Genomic DNA, 24,987 nt, shown 5'->3' on the forward strand with positions numbered 1-24,987 from the left:
CCACCAGGGTAGGGGGTAAGTACTGAGGGACGGCCCCTAGGTTAGGGACCCTAGCTTAGCAGTGTGTGGAGTGTGTAGTCTTGTCGGTGTCATGGATGTCAGGGCTGTGTGCGCTGACAAGTAGGCACAGTGTGTGTGTGCAGCATGTTTGCTGAAGGTACCCGGTTGAGTGCAGTGCATTTGCTGCAGGTACAGTGTGAGTGCAGTGTGTTTGCTGCAGGTGTTAGGTTGAGTTAGTCAGAGGGGATCCGGGAGGTGAAGGGAGAGGTAGAGTGGGTGCAGGGGGTCAGTGACCCACCTGCATAGGACAGGCTACCCCGTAGGCCCCTAGGAGTGTTCCCTGAAGTCACCAAAGGTTGCTGTGCTGCAGGGGTGCCCATAGTGGTAGCGAGCATCACCCTTTACTGTGTAGACAGCTAGGGACAAAGGGTCAAGCGTGCGGAGCAGGTTTTGCTGGCGAGTTGTTTGGGACCAGACGGCTGGACATTGAGACCCAGGAGGCAGAACAGCCTATTTCATCTGACCCTTTGCGAAGAGGTACCGGTCACCGCCGTGACCGGAAGGTATATTGTAACATCAAGTGCACCAACACCGGTCAACATGCGCTGATCCAGCCTTCGGCTAAACTCTTTAGGAACACTGAGCGAGTGGCTAAAGAACTGAGCCTATACCAACATTACCATACACAGACACGGTGTGGAGCATGCGGTAGCGGGACTGAGACAGTACTCATTAGGAGCGTGGCTGAGCCACTACCTTTATAGGGATGGTACCAGTTATTAGGGTGTTAGGCATAGCTGCGTTAAGGTTATATTTCATTATAGAGTGATAAGGTTGCCGTGCATTATCATTAAAACAGTAAAGTTGGTTGCATCACATGTGTGTGCATGTATTTCTTGCCCAGTTGAATCTCACATCATGGGGATCCTGGGTAAGTGGAGGTGCTGCGCTATAAGTGTTACCCCAGGCTCCCAGCTAGCGGAGGCTCAGATCTCCTGGAGCTGCAGGTTTTGTACAGTGACCAGTAGTTCCTTTGGGAGGATTCAGAAAAAGGGCTACATTTAGAGGCGCTGCAGAGATATCAGACCTCTGGTGCCCTGTAATTTTTTTTCTCAAATTGTGCTATTTTTGTATACCATGTTTGTTAAGCCCTCAAGGCAGGAGAGCCCATGTGCTGACTGCTCACCCGTGCGGGAAAATGTTGCAAACATTTCTCCAGGACTGGCGGGAAAACCCGAGCCCTGCTCCCACCACTTGAGTGGCGCAGAGCCGAGCCAGGACCATTCCTTCATAGGATGTGCCCCTCCCCTGCATGACAAGTGGTGAGTGTATGAGGAGCTGCAGTCAGCAAAGTCTGTTCTTCATAATAGAAGTGTGAGATGCAGTGAATCCCAACCTCAGGTGTATGGAGTCTGGCTATCAGCGGAGGGGAAGGTACCCAATCTGTTGTGTCCGTGCATCCAAAGTTTATTGACCCTGTCTGCTGGTATGAGCTATGACCCCAACCTGCTGCTACTAGACTACAAGGAGGTGTTCATAGAAGGGATAAGGTGTCTGCACAACACTTGTGTTACTTGTGATTTCCCAGGTGGTGAATTGACTTGGGTACCCAGGTGTACCTGCTGTGGAGTACAGTTTCCAGAGCCAGTGTTGCGGGAGACACTGGAACCCACCAAGGAAGAAGCAGTCGACTGCAAGGCTGGATCAGGCAGTGCAGGTAATCAAGCTACCTACCTCCCGGAAGTTTCGGAGGGCTCGTGCCCTCTAACCGTGATTCCAGAGTTGGTTCTAGAGCCGGAACCAGAAGAGAAAGATGTGATTGGCCGCCACACACAGAAGGGGGGTACCACCTGCTCTGACTTTCACCCCCAGATGTATAGAGTCATACGGGCTCCAAAGGCAGGCTTGCCACTTGTGGTGTGCCCATGTATAATAGCAGACTGGAATGCGACTGGTGAATGGATGGACGGGTCATCTACGTTACCCCTAGCGCTCACGACAACAGTGGTGGACGGGGAAGGATGCCTGCACTGCTGCCTGAGCGGATGTGATTGCCCCGTCGGTGAGTTGACCCGAGGGCCCAAGTGTCCTGACTGTGAGGCGCAGTTCCTGAAACCCAGACTGCCACAGACTACAGAACTGCCAGAGGAAGACGAGGAGGAGCCTGACCTCTCTATTGAAGTGAGTTATGCTGGTAATCAGTCTGGCCTAATTCCAGAGGCCTCAGGGGACCCGTGTGTCCAAATCAATGTTCCAGACCCTCTCAAAGGGGACATCCTAGTGCTAGAGCAGGAACCTTTGATGGCGGAACTCGAGGAGAAAAAGACGCCTGATATCTCCACCCTGCAGGCCCACGCCGCTGCTAGTCCACCTACCTCAGCTATGGAGGTTGTGGAGGGCCTGTGTGCCCAAATGGACATTCTAGACTCAGGACCCGAGCTGGAGCCGCCAAAGGCAGAGTGACAGATGTTGGAACCCCAGATGTCGGTTCCAGACCCAGTTCTCGAGCAGGAAACACAGAGCCCAGAACCGCAGATTCCGGAATCACAGGGTAAGGTGTCTATACCCCATCCTCATTTGGTGATTCCAGCGACCAACCACTCGTGGTGATGCACCTGCCGGTGGACCACTCATGTCAAGTCACGGAGCCAACTATCTCGGCAGATACAGAGTCTGCTGTGGGTCCGTGTGCCCTACTGTGGCCAGTCCAGTCTTCCACAATGGTACCAGCGGTCCCAGGCTTGGGATCAGTACCTGCCAACAATGACAGGGGTGAGTTGACTTCCCCAGGGGTGTCGGGTGTGAGCTCCCCGGTGATCGTGGTGCCTGGTGGCTCCAAAGGCAGGGTCACCCGGGTGATGGGCTCACCTCGTCATCACGTCCTGGTGGAGGTGTCTCCCCTAGAAGATCTCTGCAGACCAGGGAGCAGATTTGACCTCATCAAGGTATCCGGTACAGCGGCCAGGAGCGACGCGTACTCCTGCGCGAGGAATCTCCAAGCTTTGCCTTCTCAAGACACGGGCCTGCCCGTAGACATTGTGCTGTCCACAGAGGATGTCACTGTTAAAGGTATTGCTGGAGCGGACAAAGACTGTGCCATGATCGCTCTGGTAGTTGTTGCCTCTTCCATGCGCACGATGGAGCGCTTCGTTCGCCATGTGGTGGACCGAAGCAAGAGACTGAACCTCAGAGAAGTGGAAGAAGTTCGGCGCAACTGCGCATGTCTGAAATGAGGCTCCCGGATATCTCTTCAAAAAACTTTATTGTGCACACACAAGGGCTGCACCAACGTCTCCCCCTCAACGCGTTTCACCCTTACACAGAGGGCTTCGTCTCCGAGACGAAGCCCTCTGTGTAAGGGTGAAACGCGTTGAGGGGGAGACGTTGGTGCAGCCCTTGTGTGTGCACAATAAAGTTTTTTGAAGAGATATCCGGGAGCCTCATTTCAGACATGCGCAGTTGCGCCGAACTTCTTCCACTTCCCTGACGTTCTTGACGGTGGCACGCAGGAGTAGGCGAGGAGAGTGGGTCCCAGACCGGAGGAGCAGGTGATGTAACACTATTATCCCCCTGCACCGGTCAATTCTGTGGCCCTGCTTAGCTCCCTCATACCTACTCCAATGTCTGATAACCTTCCACACCTGTGTATTACACCGAAGCGCACGACAGACTCCCTGGTACAAGAGACTGAACCTCCCTGTCTCCCGCGAGACGGAAGCAGAGGATCCGGCAAGGGGCAATACTAAAAACCCCATACTATTTTTTCTGCGAGGGGGAGGTGATGGTTTGGCGGTAGAGACTGTAACATCCGATCTTGAGATCCAAAAGACTCACAGGAGTCAAAGTGAGAAGCCCTCACTAAATCATTTAGGGGTGCCCCACTATGAGACTCAGCTGGCCTCGGGTATCCACGTGATTATGTTGGGTACCGGTGAACAAATGCATGTTGTGTGTGGTGTATCGTTTGCAATGCATTTTTCATTATATAACCCCCTGTTGCATGTTTGCTACCCAAGCAAGGTCGTTGGGATTCTGCGAGGGGGTGAGAATGTAGCCCTGGTCTTATTTTGCCTCCAGAGACCCCCCTCTGTGATTGCAGAGTGGTCGCGGGTGCCGCCGGAGCCAGCGACGGATCCTCCGGCTGTTCGTGAAGGTGGGGGCCGGAGCTGGGAGCGCTCCGAGTCCCTGGAGTCCCGGCGGCGCACCCGGCTAGCGGGGGCCACCATTGCTGATGCATGCGCATGCGCCGAGATCGTGCATGCACGGGAACAGCTAGGAAGTTGCGGCGGCCATTAGGGACTCGCGCATGCGTAGGGCAAGTGCGCACGCTGCCCCAATGCAAAGACAGCCTCCACGGGACTACAAGTCCCATGAGGCCTAGAGAGGCAGACACCAGGTGTCCACAAGTGGCCAATGAGAGGCCAGGATTCACTAGAGGAGCATTGATACATTTTGCGGGCTTAGGCGACGGCAGTTGGAGCTGGGAGAAGGAAGGGGAAGGAAGAGTGTAGGGAGCGAGTGGCTCCTACAACAGGTAAGGTAGTTCCCCAGATCCCAGGCAGGCCCCAATCCCCACCAGGGTAGGGGGTAAGTACTGAGGGACGGCCCCTAGGTTAGTGACCCTGCCCTTAGCAGTGTGTGGAGTGTGAAATCTTGTCAGTGTGACGGCTGTGTGCGCTGACAAGTAGGCACAGTGTGTGTGTGCAGCACGTTTGCTGCAGGTACCCGGTTGAGTGCAGTGCATTTGCTGCAGGTACAGTGTGAGTGCAGTGTGTTTGCTGCAGGTGTTAAGTTGAGTTAGGCAGAGGGGATCCGGGAGGTGAAGGGAGAGGTAGAGTGAGTGCAGGGGGTCAGTGACCCACCTGCATAGGACAGGCTACCCCGTAGGCCCCTAGGAGTGTTCCCTGAAGTCACCAAAGGTTGCTGTGCTGCAGGGATGCCCATAGTGGTAGCAAGCATTGCCCTTTACTGTGTAGACAGCTAGGGACAAAGGGACAAGCGTGCGGAGCAGGTTTTGCTTGTGAGTCGTTTGGGACCAGACGGCTGGACATTGAGACCCAGGAGGCAGACCGCTGATTCATCTGACCCTTTGCGAAGAGGTACCGGTCACTGCCGTGACCGGAAGGTATATTGTAACATCAAGTGCACCAACACCGGTCAACAGGCGCTGATCCCGCCTTAGGCTAAACTCTTTAGGAACACTGAGCGAGTGGCTAAAGAACTGAGCCTATACCAACATTACCATACACGGACACGGTGTGGAGCACGCGGTAGCGGGACTGAGACAGTACTCATTAGGAGCGTGGCTGAGCCACTACCGTTATAGGGACGGTACCAGTTATTAGGGTGTTAGGCATAGCTGCGTTAAGGTTATATTGCATTATAGAGTGATAAGGTTGGCGTGCATTATCATTATTACAGTAAAGTTGGTTGCATCACATGTGTGTGTATGTATTTCTTGCCCAGGGGAATCTCACATCACAGGGATCCTGGGTAAGTGGAGGCGCTGCGCTATAAGTGTTACCCCAGGCTCCCAGCTAGCGGAGGCTCAGATCTCCTGGAGCCGCAGGTGTTGTACAGTGACCAGTAGTTCCTTTGGGAGGGTTCAGAAAAAGGGCTACACCAAGAAAAGCTCTATGTTTAGATTCATCAATAGTAATGAAGCATGCAGGCTTTCAAACATACTCATAATCTCACATTGTATTAATTAAAAAAGAAGTGTAAAATAAGCATCCTACTAATTAATAATAATATTGTTAAATGTTTTAACTCATTTAAGACAATATTTAATTTTCTTTTTAAATAAGCGATCACTCCAGTAAGAGTGCTTCATGTGGTAATAATGGTCATGCCTGCAAATATGCTGTCAAGTAATGTTCTTTGTTTCAGTTTTGTTTAGTAACTGTTATGTTCTCTAATGTAGAATATCCACAAACAATAACTGGAGAATACAATTGCCAAGGCAAGCATCAGTGTGCCTTAATTACTTTACAAAATGTTTATTAATTGAATTATTTTATCATGATGTCGACGTCGAAAAACTACTTTAAACAGCCTGTACCTTCAAAATGCTTTATGTGGGTTTGAGACTAGACTAGGTAATCACTTTTTTTACCCACCATAACCTTAATAATAGTGGTGATTACCTAGTCTAGTCTCAAACCCGCTGTGCCATTAAGACCAACCTCACACTGATGGTACCCATCAAGGTTGAAACATGTCTGTGAGTGGGTTCAATGGCTTTGCATCTCATCCCAGCCTCTGTCTAAAGCTGTGTTTAAAACAGTATGCATTGGTTTGAGGATTTGCTTGTGTAATACGAGCTTGAGACAAAAGGTGGCACTGAGTGCTCATTTGCATGTCATTTCCCAGAGTCCCTTGCTGCAGTGGAAGCGCTGTATGCTGGGCGATAATGGGGAAAGACAGGGTTGCAGACCTGTCTAAGACATGCAAATGAACATACAGTAATATTTACAGTTGCTATATATATATATATAAATATATATATATATTTTTATTTTTTTATTGTTCAGTTGTGTTGTATTAGATAAAACTTTCTATGTTTTTAAAAAATTCCACTTTTTATGCTCTTTTTAATTAGTTTTAATGTATTACGCTTCCTTGGGTTGCTGTAGCAGCCATTTAGTAAAGCACAGCACTTCCTCTTTTGACATAGGGCCTCATGCAGAGAGCAGCGCTATTTAGAATTGGAGAGCGGGAAAAATTGTAGCTTTTTTGGAGAGTTTTTTTCTCCATATGCAGAAAGGGCAGACAACTGCATTTACAAGCCTTTCTGCATATGGAGAGTTTCAACCAGCGCTATAAGCGCTGTTGAAACTAGTGGGGAAAAAAAATCGCGTTTTTTTTTTTCCCCTCCACAGGCTGCGGAGCGCCAGCTGCTTGGTGGAGAGGAAAAATGTTGAAAATCGCGCCATTTTTTTGGCGCGAACAGCCACTAGATGGCGATCGCGGCTCTCTGCATACGGCAGAAAAAAAAACTGGAGAGATTAGAAACTCTCCAGCCGCGCGGCGAATTTCAAGCAAAAAAAAAAAAATGGCGCTTTTTTTTAAACTTGCCTTTTCCGGCGGTTTAAAGCTCCATTTTCGCCGGCAAATGGCGAGATTCCTTTTTGCGCTGCTCTCTGCATGAGGCCCATAGTCGGAAATACAGTATTGGGTGCCCGGGGAAGCAGGATATTTGCCATGAAAGGATCGACCAGCAGCTTAGACAATTACATTTCCCTAAAGGTATAGAACTACTGAACTTGGTTAAAAAAAAAAATGTCAAGAGGTAATGCCACTTTAAGTACAAACTCGATGTGCTAGAAGTCTTCTGATTAATAGTGGGATGAGTTGATATTGGGTTTGTGCAATAACTATATTGATTCTCCTTTCTTTACTCTACAGCAGTGGTAATGGTCCTGAACAGTATGAGTGTCAGCTGGAGTGCTCGGATCCAGATTCTTCTGACCTTTTGCAAGCTTGTAGCAATTTTAATAATTATAGTTCCTGGAGTCATGCAGCTAACTAAAGGTATGAGCTACAGTTTTTGTAAGAGTTATTATATGCAGTGTATCCTGTTATTATCTTTGATGTTATGCTTACATGGGAATCATCTCAGTTATGTTTGAAAAAAAAAAACTTTTTTTCCCAAGATAGGGTAAATACATTTAAACTAGGAATAAATGTTGCACACCAATTTGACTTTGGGGTTTATTCTATATCTCCCAAAGTAGCCGTTCAGGCCGTTTTAAAACAAAAATCCCTATCGACTTCAATGGAGAATTTTGCCAAAAACTCCCTGATCGACTGCTACGGCAGATATACTGTATAGAATAAAATCCTATTTTTTCAGTGAATGGACTATAGCTTTTATTCAGAAGGACCTGAACATTATTGTCCATGGATGTCTTTAGTAAAAACTCTATGTTGCAAGAACATTTCTAAAATGCCACTAAAGTTAGACATTTTAAAACTGTGAAAATACAACCTTTCTGAATGATGGTACATTATATATATACAGTATACAATACAGCTGTAGTAAGACTTAGGCCATGATTATACCAAAATCAGTCAGCGGTGTCGCGTTTTTAAAAAAAAAAATTTTTTTGAATGATGGTGTTTATTTTGACCTTTCTTTTATTTATTGATGGTCTTGTTTTGGTGTTTTAATTGTTAATTCTGGTGTTTATTTGGTATTTTCTTAATTGGTTGGTGATAATTTTGTTGTGTTTACTTGTTTATTGTTGTTAATTTGGTGATTGTTTTGATTGCATTGGATATTTTTGGTGGTTTATTTTGTAGGTTGACCATTGAGTTCCATAGTGTTAAATCATGCCCATATTATATGGGCATGATGTACCCACTGTGCAAAACAACTGCTTTATTGGCATTTGTAATGTGTTTAATTTTCTATGTAATGTGTTTTATTTTGGGTCTGTTTTTTTTTACCATCACCATTTATTGCTATAGTTATAAATCATGCCCATATTATATATACAGTATCCACTGTACCAATGAATGGGTGAAGGGTGGGTGTAGTTGCCTGGGCAGGGTGGTTAGGCCTCTTGGGTGGGTAGTGGGGGATGGTGGGTTAACCCCTTAATAACTATAGTGGTTACTAACAGCTATAGTGATTAAGGGGTTAGGGGCAATTAAATTGTATTTTTTATTTTATTGTTTCTGGCAACGGAGGACATGTACGGTGATGAGGACGGCCTTCATAGTGGCAGGCTGGCAGGGGAAGGCACAAGTTTTATTTACTTATTTCTGCTGGTGAATGTTTTACTTTAAATGTACAACTGCACTATTACTCATATCTGGATAATAGTAATCTTGCCCAGTACTGTACTTTATGTGTTAGGGGGAGGGAGGTGTATTTATTTCAAAGGAACCACCTGAGGACACCCAGTCACATGTGGGAACCACCCAAGGCCACCCAGACACTCATGGGGATCATCCAGGGACCCCTGGACACCCCTGTGGACCACCTGGAGGCCCACTGACACCTGCAGGGTCCACCAGAGTACCCCCGGATACCCATGGGAACACCCCAAGGACCCCCAGACAGCCACAGGGACCACCAACAGGGACTCCGCTGGCCTCTAGTATCATTCCTGTGCATATAAAAATGCTTTTATATTTTTTAGGGGGGTATAGGGGTTGTTGGGGGCATAGGGGTTGGGTGGGTTGTGTATTGGTGGGTGTACATATTGCAATGTTTATTGAGAGCAATTGCCCCCAATAAACCTGCTATTGTGCCTTAACCCCTTCATTGCCTTACTGGATAGGGGTCTCCTGAGCTTAACTGCTTTGATTTCTGCCTCAGGGACCCCCTGCTTCCCGAGTTACAGGCCCTGGTATGGGGCATTGGGTACCAGTATCACTGCCACTTTTACATCATCCAGTGCAGGATTTAAATCCCCCAGTCACGTGATGCGGGAGATTTAAAAACACAGGGGATGTTGCCACCTCATAACAGGGCCCAAATCTCATGAAATAAGGGTCCCTGAGGCTGAAACCAATGCGGTTCAGCGCAGGAGACCCCCTGCTTATGTACACTATTATCAAAATCAATATTTTTCATGCATGATTGCCTTTTTCTGTTTCCCCCCTTTTCTTCTGCTGCTGCGGGGGCTGTTGTGAGGGCTCGCCAGCAGCTCCCTCTGCAGGGTGCCGCCATGTTGGGTTGTGCAGGCGCACGCGCGGAGGCTCGCAAAATCGCAGAAGGTGTGCAGTGGCAATTGCAGGATTGTGCATGCGCAATGGAGTTGGCGCACGCAGCGGCAATTTAATGGAGGCTCCGTGGGGACTACAAGCCCCATAGTTCTTTGGGGCAGTAGTACCACCTGCTGCCAGAGAGTCAATCGCGCGGCCGGAACTCCTGCAGGAGAGAGATACATTTTGTGCACTGGGAAAGGAGAGTCAGTCGGTGCTGGGACAGAATAGGGATAGGAGGTATGTGTACAGGGTTCTGTGACCCTCTGCACTAGGCCAGATTTCCCCTAGGCCCACACACATGCAAATAGTTTGAACCCTTTGATGTGAATAACAACTCTCTCCCTGGAGTGTATAGCATGAGTCCCCTAAATAAATGTAATAAGAATGCTCCTAGACTAAATATTCTTGATGAAAAAAGTCCTGGAGTAGGAGATTGTAGCTTTGATGTTAAAAATGCTATGATGATGCAAAGAGTCAAGATTTAGTACATGTATGTGCATATAAAGTGCTATGAATGCACCAAAGATGTAGATCCTGATGCAGAAAAAAACCTGTCCCAAGTCTGCAAAATCAGCTCAGCAGTGGGTCATGGATGGGCATCAGGGAGTGCACACACAAACCCCAATGTACTTTTCACCCCTTAGCTTCATCCGGGGGCTTGAAAACCGTGTGTCAGTGTAATCTATTTATTGCGCACCGGCTGTGACGTTGGCCAATGAGCGTTGCGACAGGCTTGGATCTGCGCATGTGTTAGCTTCCGATGTTAGCCAGCATTTGATCAGCTGTGCTATTCTGATGTGCGCCGTGTTAAACAAGGGGAACATACAAATGTGAAACACTCCCACTGTTGACGCTAACCAATCAGGACACTCGCATGATGTCAACAGTACAAGTGTAAAGTAGATAGTTTCAGAGCATCATGACAGATTCATAAAAGGCATACAGCCATAGAGATGAATGAATGTCTGTAATAACAATGACAGGAGTAAGCAAAGCATATCATTTAGCTACACACAAGCATAAAGATACAGCAGTAATAATAAAGGACCAATATAACAATTGGTCAGGTAGCTACCACAAAACACTGGAGGCACTACTGAAGTAAACAGAATGCATAAGGCACAGTTTAATAATGGTACTAGCAATCATTCTACTGCTAAAGATGGCACAAACAACAGCATCTACCTAATTTTAGATTAGATATAATTCTGAATATAATAAAGTGTAATCCTGGGGAGATTTGAGAGGTGCCTGAGAGATTATCACAAAAACATTGCATATCCTGTGTACTCATTATGCTCCCCCTTCCCCCCCAGGTAGGAGAGTGCAGAGTTTAAAAATCCAGTGGCACTCATGCTGCAACAGTACCCTCTCAACATCCCCCCCACACACCCCCAAGAAAACATGATCTACAGCAAAAGCCTTTAAAAGGCCAGTCAGAAATATGAGTTGTTCTAAAATGTCGTGCCAAAGTTGTTAGTTTCTTGCCTTTAATAAAATCATGCTCTGCATTTCTAATGTTGCGTATATGTATGAGAACACGGAAGCGAAGCTCCCGTGTTGTCATGCCTATATATATCATAGGTCATGAACATGTCAAATAGTACACAACAGCTTTCGATCTACAGCCTAATGCCGGACGGATTGTACTGTATATTTGATCGTCTGTGTAGAGTTGTAAACACAGATGTGTTGAGCATATATTTACATGCTGAGCATGATTTACAGGCCATGAAGCCACTCTGTGTATCTCTGGACAAGAAATTGGTGGGTCTGCTAACATTATAGTGACTTTGAACTAATTTGTCCAAGAGGTTGGGAGCCGTGCGGCTGACCATATTAACCTCTGTAACTAGAATCTTTTTGAGATCTGAATCCGTTCTCAAAAGGTGCCAGTAATTCTGTAAAAATGTCCTGTTCCCACTCCAGTTTCTATCATAGGTTGCCGCAAACCTGATAGTTTTGTTGGACACATCTTGATCATTTTATTTTTAATCAGTAGAGATGCTTTTGACCTCGCCTCCCCAATTCTTCTGCCCCTTCCAAAAGTTGTATTACTGTATCCACGATTTTTAAAACGGGCAGTCATTTCATTAGCTCTAGACTGGTAGGTGCTCTGTGAAGAACAATTTCTTTTGAGTCTCATGAACTCCCCTACCGGGATCCCCTTAATTTGGTGGAATGAGTGACAACTACGTGCATGTAGGATGGAATTTGTGGCGTCTTTTTGTGGAGTATATCTGTCTCTATAAGACCATCCTTATCTACAGAAATCTTAATGTCCAGGAATTCCACAGATTCCAGGCTGGAGGAATATATACAGTTGTGTGAAAAATAAAGTACACCCTCTTTGAATTCTATGGTTTTACATATCAGAACATAATAACAATCATCTGTTCCTTAGCAGATCTTAAAATTAGATAAATACAACCTCAGATGAACAACAACACGTAACATACACCGTGTCATGATTTATTTAATAAAAATAAAGCCAAAATGAAGAAGCCATGTGTGAAAAACTAAGTATACCTTATGATTCAATAGCTTGTAGAACCACCTTAAGCAGCAACAACTTGAAGTAATAGTTTACTGTATGACTTTATCAGTCTCTCACATCATTGTGGAGGAATTTTGGCCCACTCTTCTTTACAACGTTGCTTCAGTTCATTGAGGTTTGTGGGCATTTGTTTATACACAGCTCTCTTAAGGTTAAGCATTTCAATCGGGTTGAGGTCTGGACTTTGACTGGGCCATTGCAACACCTTGATTCTTTTCTTTTTCAGCCATTCTGTTGTAGATTTGCTGGTGTTCTTGGGATCATTGTCCTGTTGCATGACCCAATTTTGGCCAAGCTTTAGCTGTCGGACAGATGGCCTCACATTTGACTCTAGAATACTTTGGTATACAGAGGAGTTCATGGTCGACACAATGACTGCAAGATTCCCAGGTCCTGTGGCTGCAAAACAAGCCCAAATCATCACCCCTCCACCACCGTGCTTGACAGTTGGTATGAGGTGTTTGTGCTGATATGCTGTGTTTGGTTTTCGCCAATCGTGGTGCAGTGCATTATGGCCAAACATCTCCACTTTGGTCTTGCTTGTCCAAAGGACATTGTTCCAGAAGTCTTGTGGTTTGTTCACATGCAATTTTGCAAACCTAAACCGTGCTGCCATGTTCTTTTTAGAAGGAAGAGGCTTTCTCCTGGCAACCCTTCCAAACAAACCATACTTGTTCAGTCTTTTTCTTATTGTACTGTCATGAACTTTAACATTTAACATGCTAACTGAGGCCTGTAGAGTCTGAGATGTAACTCTTGTTTTTTTTGCAATTTACTGTATCTGAGCATTGCATGGTCTGAACTTGGGGTGAATTTGCTGGGACGTCCACTCCTGGGAAGATTGGCAAGATTGGCAACCGTCTTGAATGTTTTCCACTTTTGAATAATATTTATCACTGTAGAATGATGGACTTTAAATTGTTTGGAAATGGCCTTATAACCCTTCCCAGATTGATGGGCAGCAATAATTGCTTCTCTAAGATCATTGCTGATGTCTTTCCTCCTTTCCTCCTTGACACACACCTGAATGTTCCAGACCAGCAAACTGCTAAAACTTCGGCTTTTATAGAGGTGGCCACACTTGCTGATGATCAATGAATCAAGGGCATTTGATTAGCAGCACCTCTCTGCTACTTAGCATCTTAATTCCTATGGAAGCAGTAAGGGTGTACTTAGATTTTCACACATAGCTTCTCTATTTTGGCTTTAGATTTGTTAAATAAATCATGACACAGTGTAATATGTCATGTGTTGTTGTTCATCTGAGGTTGTATTTACCTAAATTAAGACCTGCTAAGGAACAGATTGTTATTATGTCCTGATATGTAAAACCATAGAATTCAAAGAGAGTGTACGTTCTTTTTCACATAACTGTATATACGTGGTACATGGATAAATATGTAGTTCTGGAATGTTGATGGATTATTAGAAATGATAGTATCTTGGGCAAAATGTTTTTTTAAAAAGTCAGTTTTGTCAATCCAATTATGTATGCTGGAGAGCCATTGCTTAATTACTTTGCAACTATGTAAGACATATTCTGCACAGTAGCAGAATAAAGATATTGAATATATTCATTGTACCTCAAATTAGTACCAGTTTTATTTGACTCAAATTTGCCATTATATAGTAACTGTATCACTTTGACCTTCTTAATGAAAAGAAGAATAGAAGAATAGGAGACCAGGCAGTTGTCACTCCTCAAACAAGCAGCATATCTACCTGATCCAATGCATTTTCTCTCAAAGCTCCTCTCAGGGAACTGAGAGATACACATTTTTAGGAGTAATTAATTAATGTTGTAAACACCCTTGTTCTTCTCAGGGCTTTGAAGAGTTATTTGAAAACAAAATATGCATTTGTTAAATTATTTAAATGTCAATTTTAATGTGGGTGTATATTCCCTCTAATATTTCTATAAAAAAAAAACCTTTGGGGTAGATCATCAGAAGTCCATTAAATACATAATGATATGTTAACTTCAGTTACCGTTATATAAAGTGCTAACAGGGATTTTCAAAGCTCACTAATGCAGTTTTAAGTGCAGTTTTCAGCTGTAACGAGCCCTGGCGTTACTATAATGAATGTTAGTGCTAGTGATAAGCAAAGGAGGTCCTCCCACTACCAGCGCTTATCCTCTGAGCTCCATTGAAGTTATCGCACGGATGTTACGTTAGCTAGGTCAGAGCTAAAGGTGGTGTTACTCACAGCCAGACCATAAAGTTGGTGTTACTCACAGCCAGACCATAAAGGTGGTGTTACTCACAGCCAGACCATAAAGGTGGTGTTACTCACAGCCAGACCATAAAGGTGGTGTTACTCACAGCCAGACCATAAAGGTGGTGTTACTCACAGCCAGACCATAAAGGTGGTGTTACTGACAGCCAGACCATAAAGGTAGTGTTACTAACATCCAGGGTCTGAAAAAGTGTAAGACCGCAGTTAGGTACTATATGACTTAAGTATCATATTTACCAGGTTATTTTCCACTCTTGTCCTCTCTTTTTTTACTTTAATTAAACAAGTATTCAGGGACCTGACAGAAGTATACATGTGACGATAATATAAATAACAAATATTACAAATAACAGATCATGGGAATAAGTGCTTCAGACATAAAAGTAACACTTCAGAAGAGGAGTCTGTCACAGTAGCCCAGGGCTTTAAACACCATTTATATTTAAGTGATCGATCACAAGGCAATGAAATAAAATGTGATTTATTTGGATAAGACCTCGGAAACATACAGAAATACAAAATACAGAGAATATACACACTTACTTTGGGCCTGGGGGTTAAAAACTAGGCTTTCCTACATGCAAGGCGCCTGCTTCAGCAAAGGCTTACGTTGTCCACTCCATGGAGCTGGAATAAGCCTGGAACGGGTAACTTCACTCCTCAGAACCAGTCCTCCGTTTGGATTGGAATTCCCTGGCATCACAATGCCCCTTGGAAACCTTACTGGCACTGCACTGGACCAGTCCCAAGACTATAAGTCTGAAAATACTGAGAGAGACCCAAAAACTGATCTGCAGAAGCCCCTTTTAGAGACTAATACTTTAACATGGACAGAGCCTTTAAGCCACTCAGATCATGGGAACATGTCCCACCAGCCAATCAGAGCAGGGCTCATTTGGCTGATGATGTCAGAGGCAGGGGCGTGTTGAGCATCTCGGGATGCCCGTGGGTGGGACATATGTTCTGGCCAATAGGAAAAGCACCTACGATCACCATCTTTTTCTTAGCCAGCCAATTGCCTACCGCTGGGCAGGCGCCAATGCATCCAGCAGACCAGAAGTTTCCCCTCTCAAGGGGATCTCTGTTCTCTGGACCCAGTACTCCACCCTGCACCCACCAATTAGCAACCTGACACCTCTTAACATTCCATCTCCTTTTTGAAGCTGACAACTTAAACATATGGCCAGGCTGACTGCATAGAGCATTATAGTAAATGTTAAAACACAATAAGTCATACTTCATTACAGCATACATTTTGGGGTACCTCATATTCGGTTGGGGCACCCATAAACCAATACAGGCTCTGGGATACCTTGACACTAACTGGGTTACCCCCCTTAACCTAGGGATTCCTTCAGCAACAGGGATACCTGTTCATCCCTGTGCCTCATTCACCTTTCTGAGCTATGCTGAAGCAGGGTACCCTAGTGGTGAGTCGCGGTTACGTTTTTAAGGGAAGATACTGCCGGGGCAATGTGTATACATGTATCCGTTATTCAGGCATGATTGTCGGATGCATTTACCAGGGAACCGGTAACTCTGGTCTCTGACCGTATATGCACATTCTGACACCACTTTCGCTGCAAAATCCCCCTTAAAACTCATGCACCAGATATCCCTGTGTGATTGCATGCCCGGAAAGGGAAAAACACAAAAAATACTTATAATACATACAATACCTTGGAATGGTACAATGTTACTGGGCCCAAGACCTATCTCTCTTGAACCCTTATACATGGATCAGGTGTAACCAAAACTGGGCTTGAAGAGTCTGGTTTTCTCCTGCCATCACAAAGTCCCTGCTCTGAAGAGCTTAGAATCTAATTGGTAGGTAGGAAGCACGTACAAAGACAGTAGGAGGACATTCTAGTAGGTGCAATGGCATGGGGCTGAGCTTTATGCATCATGTGTATAGTAATAGCCAGGGTGCTACTCATATGCTTCTTTAAGCAGGTGTGTCTTAAGCTGGGTCTTAAAGGTGGGTAGAGAGGATGCTAGTCGGGTATTGAGGGTAAGGGAATTTCAGAGGTGTGGGGCAGTCAGTGAGAAAGGTTTAAGGTGGGAGAGTGATTTAGATACAAGTGGGGTAGAGAGAAGGCTTCCTTGAGCAGAACACAAGAGTCGGGATGGTGCAGAGTGAGAAATTAGGGCTGAGATGTAGGGGGGGGCAGAAGATTGTAACGCTTTAAAAGTGAGGAGGAGAATTGAGTGCGAGATGCGGGTTTTGATACGCTGAGACAAATTTAGGAAAAAGTAGAGGGATTCTGGCAGCAGCGTTTAGGATAGATTGTAGGGGACAGCAAATCAGCAGCAAATGGCGCACGGCCAGGGAGCCAGGTGGTAAAAATTCAAACGTCCTTTATTTCAGTATATGACTGGATACAATAAAAACCCCCATGAGGACACAAACGCACCTCCTACACGTTTCGGACCTGTAGGTCCTTTATCAAGGAGTCCTTGATCAAGACTCCTTGATAAAGGACATACAGGTCCAAAACGCGTAGGAGATGCGGTTGTGTCCCCATGGGGGTTTTATTGTATCCAGTCATGTACTGAAATAAAGGACGTTTGAATTTTTACCACCTGGCTCCCTGGCTGTGCACCATTTGCTGCTGTTTTTCTGTTCCTGGATTTATCTTCATGGCTGGCACGCCACTGCTTCCTACTTTGGATGTCACAGGAGTGGGTAAGAGACTTTATTTTTGACTCTTATCGCTGAGTACTTGGAGGACTTTATTCCCACAGTGACTCATAGGTCATTACATTTATATACCCACTCCTTATCCAACATTGGAATATTCATGGATTTATACCTATGTGATTGAGTGTCACTGGGTGGAGCACCCCATTTGTTTATTTAGATTGTAGGGGAGACAGGTGAGAGGCAGGAAGGCCAGGCAGCAGGAGGTTACAGTAATCGAGATGGGTGAGAATGAGGGCATGCCGAGCAATAGAGGAAAGGGGGTATCTTTGTAATATTGCGGAGGAAAAAGCGACAGGTTTTAGATTTGTTTTGAATGTGAGAGGAGAATGTGAGAGAGGAGTCAAAGACCCTTAGGCAGCGTGCTTTGACTACTGGGTGAATGATAGTACTTCCAACAGTAATGTGGAAGGAGGTAGAAGGGCCAGGTTTTGGAGGAAGTTTGAGGAGCTCTGTTTTTGTCACGTTAAGTTTAAGTCGGCAGAGGGCCATCCAGGATGATATCGCAGAGAGACAGTCAGAAACTTTGGTCTGTACAGCCGGTGTAAGGTCAGGGTTGAAAAGTACATTTGTGTGTCGGCAGCGTAGAGATGACATTTAAAACCAAGAGATTTGATTAGGACACCTAGAGAGAGTGTGTACAGAGAACAGGGAAGAGGTCCCAGGATAGAGCCCTGGGGTACCCCCACAGAGAGATCGATAGAAGAGGAGGAGGTGTTAGCACTGAAAGTATGATGGGAGAGGTAAGTGGAGATGTAGGATAGAGCTTTGTTACAAATTTCAAGAGTATGGAGAATGTGAAGAAGAAGAGGGTGGTCCAAGGTGTCAAATGCTGCAGAGAGGTCAAGTAATATGAGCAGAGTGTAATGACCTCTGTCTTTGGCAGCATGAAGGTCATTAGTTATTTTAGTGAGGGCTTTTTTAGTCAAGTGAGCAGTGTGGAAGCCAGATTGTAGAGGATCTAGGAGAGAATTGGTGTTGAGAAAGTGGAGCAAGTGAGGGAACACAAGATGTTCAAGGAGTTTAGAGGCAAAAGGCAGGAGGGAGGCAGGTCGATAGTTAGAATGGCAGGTAGGGTAAAACACTCTGTTTTTGAGTGTTGATATAACTTTTGCATGTTTAAAGGAGGAGGAAAAGGAACCATAGTAGAGGGAGGAGTTAAAAATGTGTGTGAGCATAGGGATTATAGTAGGAGCAATAGGTTTAAGGAGATGTGAGGGAGTGGGGTCAAGAGGGCAAGTAGTAGAGGGAGAAGAGGAGATCAGAAGTGACACATCCTCCTCTGAGACAGCGAAAAAAAAGTAAAGGAAGGCAGGAGGAGAGTTAGGAAGCGGTGTTTAATATGGAGGAGGAAACAGAGGTGATGTTCTGACGTATGGATTCCACCTTTTCCTTAAAAATGTCAGCAAAGAGGTGAGATGGAGGAAGATGAAGAGGCAGCTGAGGGTGTTTTGAGTATAGTCAAAGACAGAGAAGAGTTGGTGTGGGTTAGACTTGTGTGTTTATTAGTGAAGAAAAGTAGGTTTGTTTGAAGGAAGTCTGCGATAGTGTGAGATTTCCTCCAGAGGCGTTCATAGGAATGAGTGGAGGAATGCAGCATGCGCATGTGGGAATTTAGCCAGGGTCTGGGGTTTAAAGGGCGAGGACGGCAGAGAGAAAGTGGGGAGGAAGGGCAGAGTTATAGTTCCTGACCAGGTTGCTAGGGTTTGGGGCAGAACTGAGAGAGTAGTGAGGAGCGTAAAGTGGAATCAAAGGCTGGTAGGTTAATAGAGCACAGGTTTCTGCAGAAACAAGGGGTAGATGGACATGGAGAAGGGGATAAGCGAGAGAGACAATGAGGTGATGGTCAGAGATAGGAAAGGGGGAAATGGAGAAATCAGAGAAAGAAAAGTTTTTAGTGAAAACCAGGTCTAGGTAGTGGTCATCCTTGTGGGTGCTGACTGCAGTCCACTGTTGAAGGCCAAAAGAAGAGGTAAGAGAGAGAAAGAAGGAAGCCGTAGGGAAAGAGGGGTCATCAATGTGGCAACTGAAGTCCCCAAGGGGAAGAACCGGGGAGTCTGTGGAGAGAAAGAAAGAGAGCCAGGATTCAAAGTGAGAGAGAAAGACATAATGGAGATGAGTAGAAGATGAAGAGAGATAGTTGGCGATAGGAACTGCCACGTGGACAGTGAGCTTAATGCTATGTAAAGCTAACACAAGGCAGTGCTAACTTGACATGGCGTTAAGCCTATGCTAATGAGATCACTAACAATCATTGTTTTTGCATGTATTTAGCTTTGAGTTTTCCAGCTAAACTCAGAAAAGGTAACACATGTTTTCTATTTAGGTAACGTTGCGTTGATAGGCAAGATTTAACGGACTTCTGAGGATCTACCCATTAGATGTCAAATATTTCTACAGCTATTTAGCGCTTCTATACTCTGTATCCTTCATTTATGGATTAATTCAGGGTATATTAGCAAGATCAGCCGCTCTTTTAACATTATTTGACAGCTATATCTTAAATTATATTTGATAAAAATAGATGTTTCTATTTAAACAGAAGTGGATGACAAAAAGTAATATTTCACATCAACACAAACTAACTTTGAAAAATGTATGTTTCAGGAGAGACACAGAACTTCAAAGATGCCTTTATTGGAAAAGATGTCAGTGTTATGGGGTTACCCCTGGCTTTTTATTCTGGAATGTATGCTTATGCAGGCTGGTAAGTTTAACTGTTTCATTTTGACAAGCAGGTTCCGTTGGCAATGTTTACATTGTATGAGCAAAATGTTTTACAATTCCGAATAATGACACAAAGATATGAAATAGTTTAATAATAACATAGCAAAATGTAACACATTCAGTTTCAATGTTGATGGATGTGATGCAACATTTGAATAGGATTAAGTATAGAGATTATTTCCCCGTGCATATCCTAAAGGGATTGCCAGAGCATTCCCTGAAAAGACTCTCCTGTTAGCTAATAACTTTCCCAAAGTTTTAAAGATCTATATTTTTCCTAGGCAAGAAGTCTAGGAATTTTTGTATGCTGCTTGAGTATTTTAAATAAAGACGGTAAAGAGTTAAACAGTTACTGGTGTTTAAAGTTATTTAGCGTTCTCTTCCAATACCATCCTAGAGTTGAACCTACATGACTATTACCGCCGAAACAATAAGAAGTTTACAATAACTAATTTCTTATGTATTTATGTATCTGTAGCTCCTTATGCCATCTGCAGCAGTAAGCTCTTATAACCTTGTCTAACTCCATTCTGATTGGTTCAGAGTGGCTGTAGGAAAGGGTGGATTATGTTTGTATGTATAGCTTTATTTATATAGTGCCATACAGGCACATAGCGCTTCACAGCAGTAATATACATGACATAATAATATAACACATAATAGGAATAAGCACTTCACACATGACAGAACCAATAGGAAAGGGAATCTCTGCCCCAAAGAGATTACAGTCTAAGTGGCAATTAGGGAGAAGTTACAGAGACAGTAGGAGGGTGTTATGATAATTGTGTCTGTAAGGAGTCAAGATCAGTGCATCCGAAATGTATAGTATCAGACAGCAGAGCTACCCATATGCTTTGTTAAAGAGGTGTGTTTTTTTTTATAGGTCTTAAAGGTAGAGAGAGGTTGCCAGTCAGATATTGAAGAGAAGGAAATTCTAGAGGTGTGGGGCAGTGAGTGAGAAAGGTTTAAGGGGGGAGAGGGCTTTAGATACAAAAGGGGTAGACAGGAGACATCCTTGAGCAGAACACAAGAGTCAGGTCGGTGTATAGCGAGAAACTAGGGCTGAGATGTAAGGAGGGGCAGAAGAGTGTATAGCCTTAAAATGACCCTCAATGTGGGGCCTGGGCATAGCAAACATAAATATTTTCGTTTTCTGGATTTGTAGAATTTTTTTCACCAATTGCATTGTTTGTACTGTATGTGAAGTTAAATCCTTGCAATGAGTTTCCCATTTGAAGAGACTATTTCCCCTAAAATGTGTGCAATTCGATCTATTGGTAAACGTTTCTCGCCTAGAAAGACTCTACAAGAATTATTACTACAAGTTAAAAATGGAAGGTCCGACAACTCCTCTGGTGCAAAACTTTGACCGCCCTCAGTAGACCAATTTAGGGAAAGAGGAAAAAAATTAGTCTCGACTGATCCCAACAAGGGTGGAGTGTATCTATAAATAAAGGCATTTGTGGAAGGGCATGTGAGAATATTGTCGCTGGAGTCCAGGCATTTATACCTTTTATATCAGGATCATAACATTGTGCAAAACGAGTCGATTAAATAAATTGTCATTTATTCACTTAAATAGGCAATCATGCAGGGAAATACAAAAAGGCACACTTACTGGGGGTCTGGGGCAAATAACTAGACTTTCCTAGTTGAATGTAAGGACTCCGTTCCTGGTTTTGGCTTGAGCTCACTCTTGCAGAGTTGGTGAGCTCCCAGACAGACCTTCCCTTGGATTTGCCAGCACGATCACTTGTGCTTGCAATCATTGCAGCTCTGTCTCTCTGCTCTGGCATTGGAGGAATTCCCACACACCCCTGTTGCCGAACTCCAGCCTGGACATCGACTACCCTACCGTCTCCAACCCTGACCCTGGCGTGTCTATAGATTACCCTGGCTTCTCCAACCCTGACTAGAGTGTCAGCACTTGAACCTGTTTATTGTAACTGCAATATATGTGAATGTGCGACAATAAAGAATTTCTGTGTGTTTTACCTTTCCAGAGGGGCTAGCAAGCAGAGATTTTGTCCCGGAAGAAGCTCCTTTGCTTGAGGGAAACGCGCGTTGAACGCGCAATGTTGTCAGTCACCTACTTGGAGCTGTTTTAATGTAGTGTTTGCAGTCTCCAGGTTCATCGTGCATAGACCTCAGTATTTGGTTACATAATCTAATCTCCACAGTCAGTGAGCTTGTTATCCCTGCTCTCCATGATATGTGTGTTCACAGAGCTTATGTTGTGAATTCACCATTAACATTGCTGTGAGTGTCAGTTCTATCATATTGTAAACTCACTAGTATTATCACTGCGAGTGTTAGCTTTACCACTCATAGTATTTGCACTTCAATACACTGACAATTTATCACTGAAGTGCTCAATGCTAACAATTGTAGCAGGATCATTGAATATTTATTCATTTAATTGTTCGCTGACTTGTATATACACAGACATACCATTTGGTCTCACAGTTGTCCCAGAGGGGTTAATACCCTGACTTATAGCATCTTTTGTCCTCTATATCCCATCATCATTAGGTTGTGAACTGGGGTAGTATAATCATATATTTGATGACATGGGTGCTTGATAGTGTTGATTTAATCTATTTTTAAATTCACTTTACACAACTCTTTGGTAATATATGTTTTAAGTAAATCTATTAAAAGTTAACTTTTACACGTTGTGGTGTGCAGTTTAGTGAGTTCTTCTAGGGGCACAATCATTTTGTGTTTCCCTTCCCCCCCTTTTTCTGATTCACTTTTCAGTTCACAGTTTGCACCCCCAATTTAATTACCTTTTTTCACATATTTAATTACATTATTCAATTAGTATGGTCCTGTGATCACTCCCTATCCCCTCCTGTTGTTTCTCAGAGATTGCATGGCTATGAACTTCAAAGGGGTTTTACAGAGAAAGTTTTGTCAGAATGTGTCTAGGTAGTGGGGTTCCAGACTTGCGGGATACTCGAAAAATGTACCCGGGAATAAGGACGGATTCTCGGATACATTAAGACGCACTGTTCCGGCAAAATCTCCCCTTGAAAACCCTTTTGTGACTCACCGCTAGGACTCCCTGCTACAGCACAGACCAGAAAGGTAAGCAGGGAATAGGGGTGTAAAGTATCCCCTGAACGGTACCGGGGTCCCCCCAGTAACAAAGGTTCCCCCAGTTCAAAGCCCTATTCCTCATAACCAGTTTAGAGGTTCTGGGGGGTACTCCAACCATATATGAGGTTGCAAGGGTTTTTATGAAACCAATGTCCAGTTTTTTAGAAAGAAAATGAGATACAGCCCTGAGAATGAACCTAAGCATTTTTTCATTCTAACTATGTTTGGTTTTTCATAAGGGAGTGAGCTACAGCCCTGGGAATGAACCTAAGTATCTTTTCATTCTACTTCGGGACTTAGAAGAAATATGGGGAAAATAATTTTGTTTCATAATGTTTAATAGCCCATAAGGCTATGAGGATTTAAAAGTCTAAGTCAGGTTTGCAGTGTGTGAGAGATATGGCTAGTGGGAATAAAAGTAAAGAGTCTCATTCTACCCCTCATTACCAAAAAACTTAGTCAGAATAAAAGTGTAAGGCATATTTTATTGCTTGAGGAGGACTTGGTGAACAGCCTCAGCATACCAGAATGCCCGTAGCAGAACATTCATCCCAGGACAGCAAGTACTTGTTCTGTAGCCCACTCATCAGAACAAATGAATGGCTTCCTGGTTTGGACTGTACCTGGTTATTAGGAAGGTGAATGAGTGCAACTATGTTGTGCAGTTAGATGGAGAGACAGGTAGAAATAGGGCTTATCATATCAATATGCTTAAGGAGTAATTTAAATATTGTGTGGCATCAGGGCTGGCTATCTATTGCCGACCAATGGGCAGGGGGAAAAAGTGGAGCAAGTCGAGATGGGGTCCCAATTCAGTACACAGCAAAGAGTGCAAGCAAAGGCTATGCTAGAGCAGATAGGGACCTGTTCACGGACCAGCCGGGCAGGACACATATTACAGATCACCCAGTGCTTACAGGTGATCAGACACTTCTGCATAAGCATGCTTATCAAGTATCAGCAGAGGTAAAAAGCGGCATAGAGAAGGAAGTAGAAGAGTAGGGGTAATTGTACCATTTCAGAGAACTTGGGCTTGTCAGGTAGTCCTGGTACCTAAGAAGGACGGAACCACTCGGTTCTGTGTGGACTACCGGCAGCTCAACGCTGAGACAGTGTCAGATGCTTATCCCATGCCCCGCATGGATGAGCTCTTAGATGAGCTCACTGGGGCAAAGTATCTGACTACCATGGATTTGTCCAAAAGGTATTGACAAATCCCTCTGACCCAGGAGGCTAGGAAGAAGTCAGCATTAATTACTCCAAGTGGCCTCTATGAATTTTTGATGATGCCATTTGGGACGAAGAATGCCCCGGCTACATTCTAACACCTGGTTAATAGTTTTCTGGAAGGGATGCAAAGTTTTGCAAGGGAATACCTAGATTACATTGCTACATTCAGTAACTCGTGGGACTCACATTTAGTGCATGTTGCTGTGGTGCTGAAAAGGATTAGGGAAGCAGGGCTGACACTGAAGCCTACAAAGTGTCTAGTGGGTACGGCAGAAGTGTTATACTTAGGGCACAGAGCAGGTGGAAGGCACCATAAGCCAGAACCAGCTAAGGTGGAAGCTATAGTGCAGTGGCCAGTACCTAGGACCAAAAAGCAGGTCATGGCTTTTTTAGGCACCGCAGGCTACTATAGGAAATTTGTCCCTCAGTATGATGCCATTGCTAAACCCCTGACTGACGACTCAGAAAGACTCCCAGTTCTGGTAGCCTGGTCTCCTGCCTGTGAAAAGGCTTTCTAAGCATTGAAGACAGCACTGACTAGTGTTCCTATTCTGGCTGCATCAGACTACACCAAAAAGTTTCTTGTTCAGACCGATGCCTCAGACTATGGTATCGGTGCTGTACTCAACCAGGTGGGCGAGGAAGGGCATGAGCATCCTGTGGTATTCTTGAGCAGGAAACTGCTACCCAGAGAAGTGGCTTATGCCACAAT

General features: G+C 44.6%; 1 protein-coding gene across 1 annotated transcript in view; it reads left to right on the forward strand.

The window, feature by feature from the left end:
* The window catches only part of SLC7A11 (solute carrier family 7 member 11), a 271,394-nt gene that overhangs the window by 76,465 nt on the left and 169,942 nt on the right, over window positions 1-24,987 (forward strand). The window contains exons 4-5 of the mRNA XM_075615257.1: window positions 7,408-7,533; window positions 19,824-19,923. Of these exons, the coding sequence (XP_075471372.1) occupies window positions 7,408-7,533; window positions 19,824-19,923 (226 nt within the window). The remainder of the gene's footprint in view (window positions 1-7,407; window positions 7,534-19,823; window positions 19,924-24,987) is intronic.

The sequence above is a fragment of the Ascaphus truei genome, chromosome 1 (genome assembly GCF_040206685.1).
Source record: "Ascaphus truei isolate aAscTru1 chromosome 1, aAscTru1.hap1, whole genome shotgun sequence".
NCBI lineage: Eukaryota > Metazoa > Chordata > Amphibia > Anura > Ascaphidae > Ascaphus > Ascaphus truei.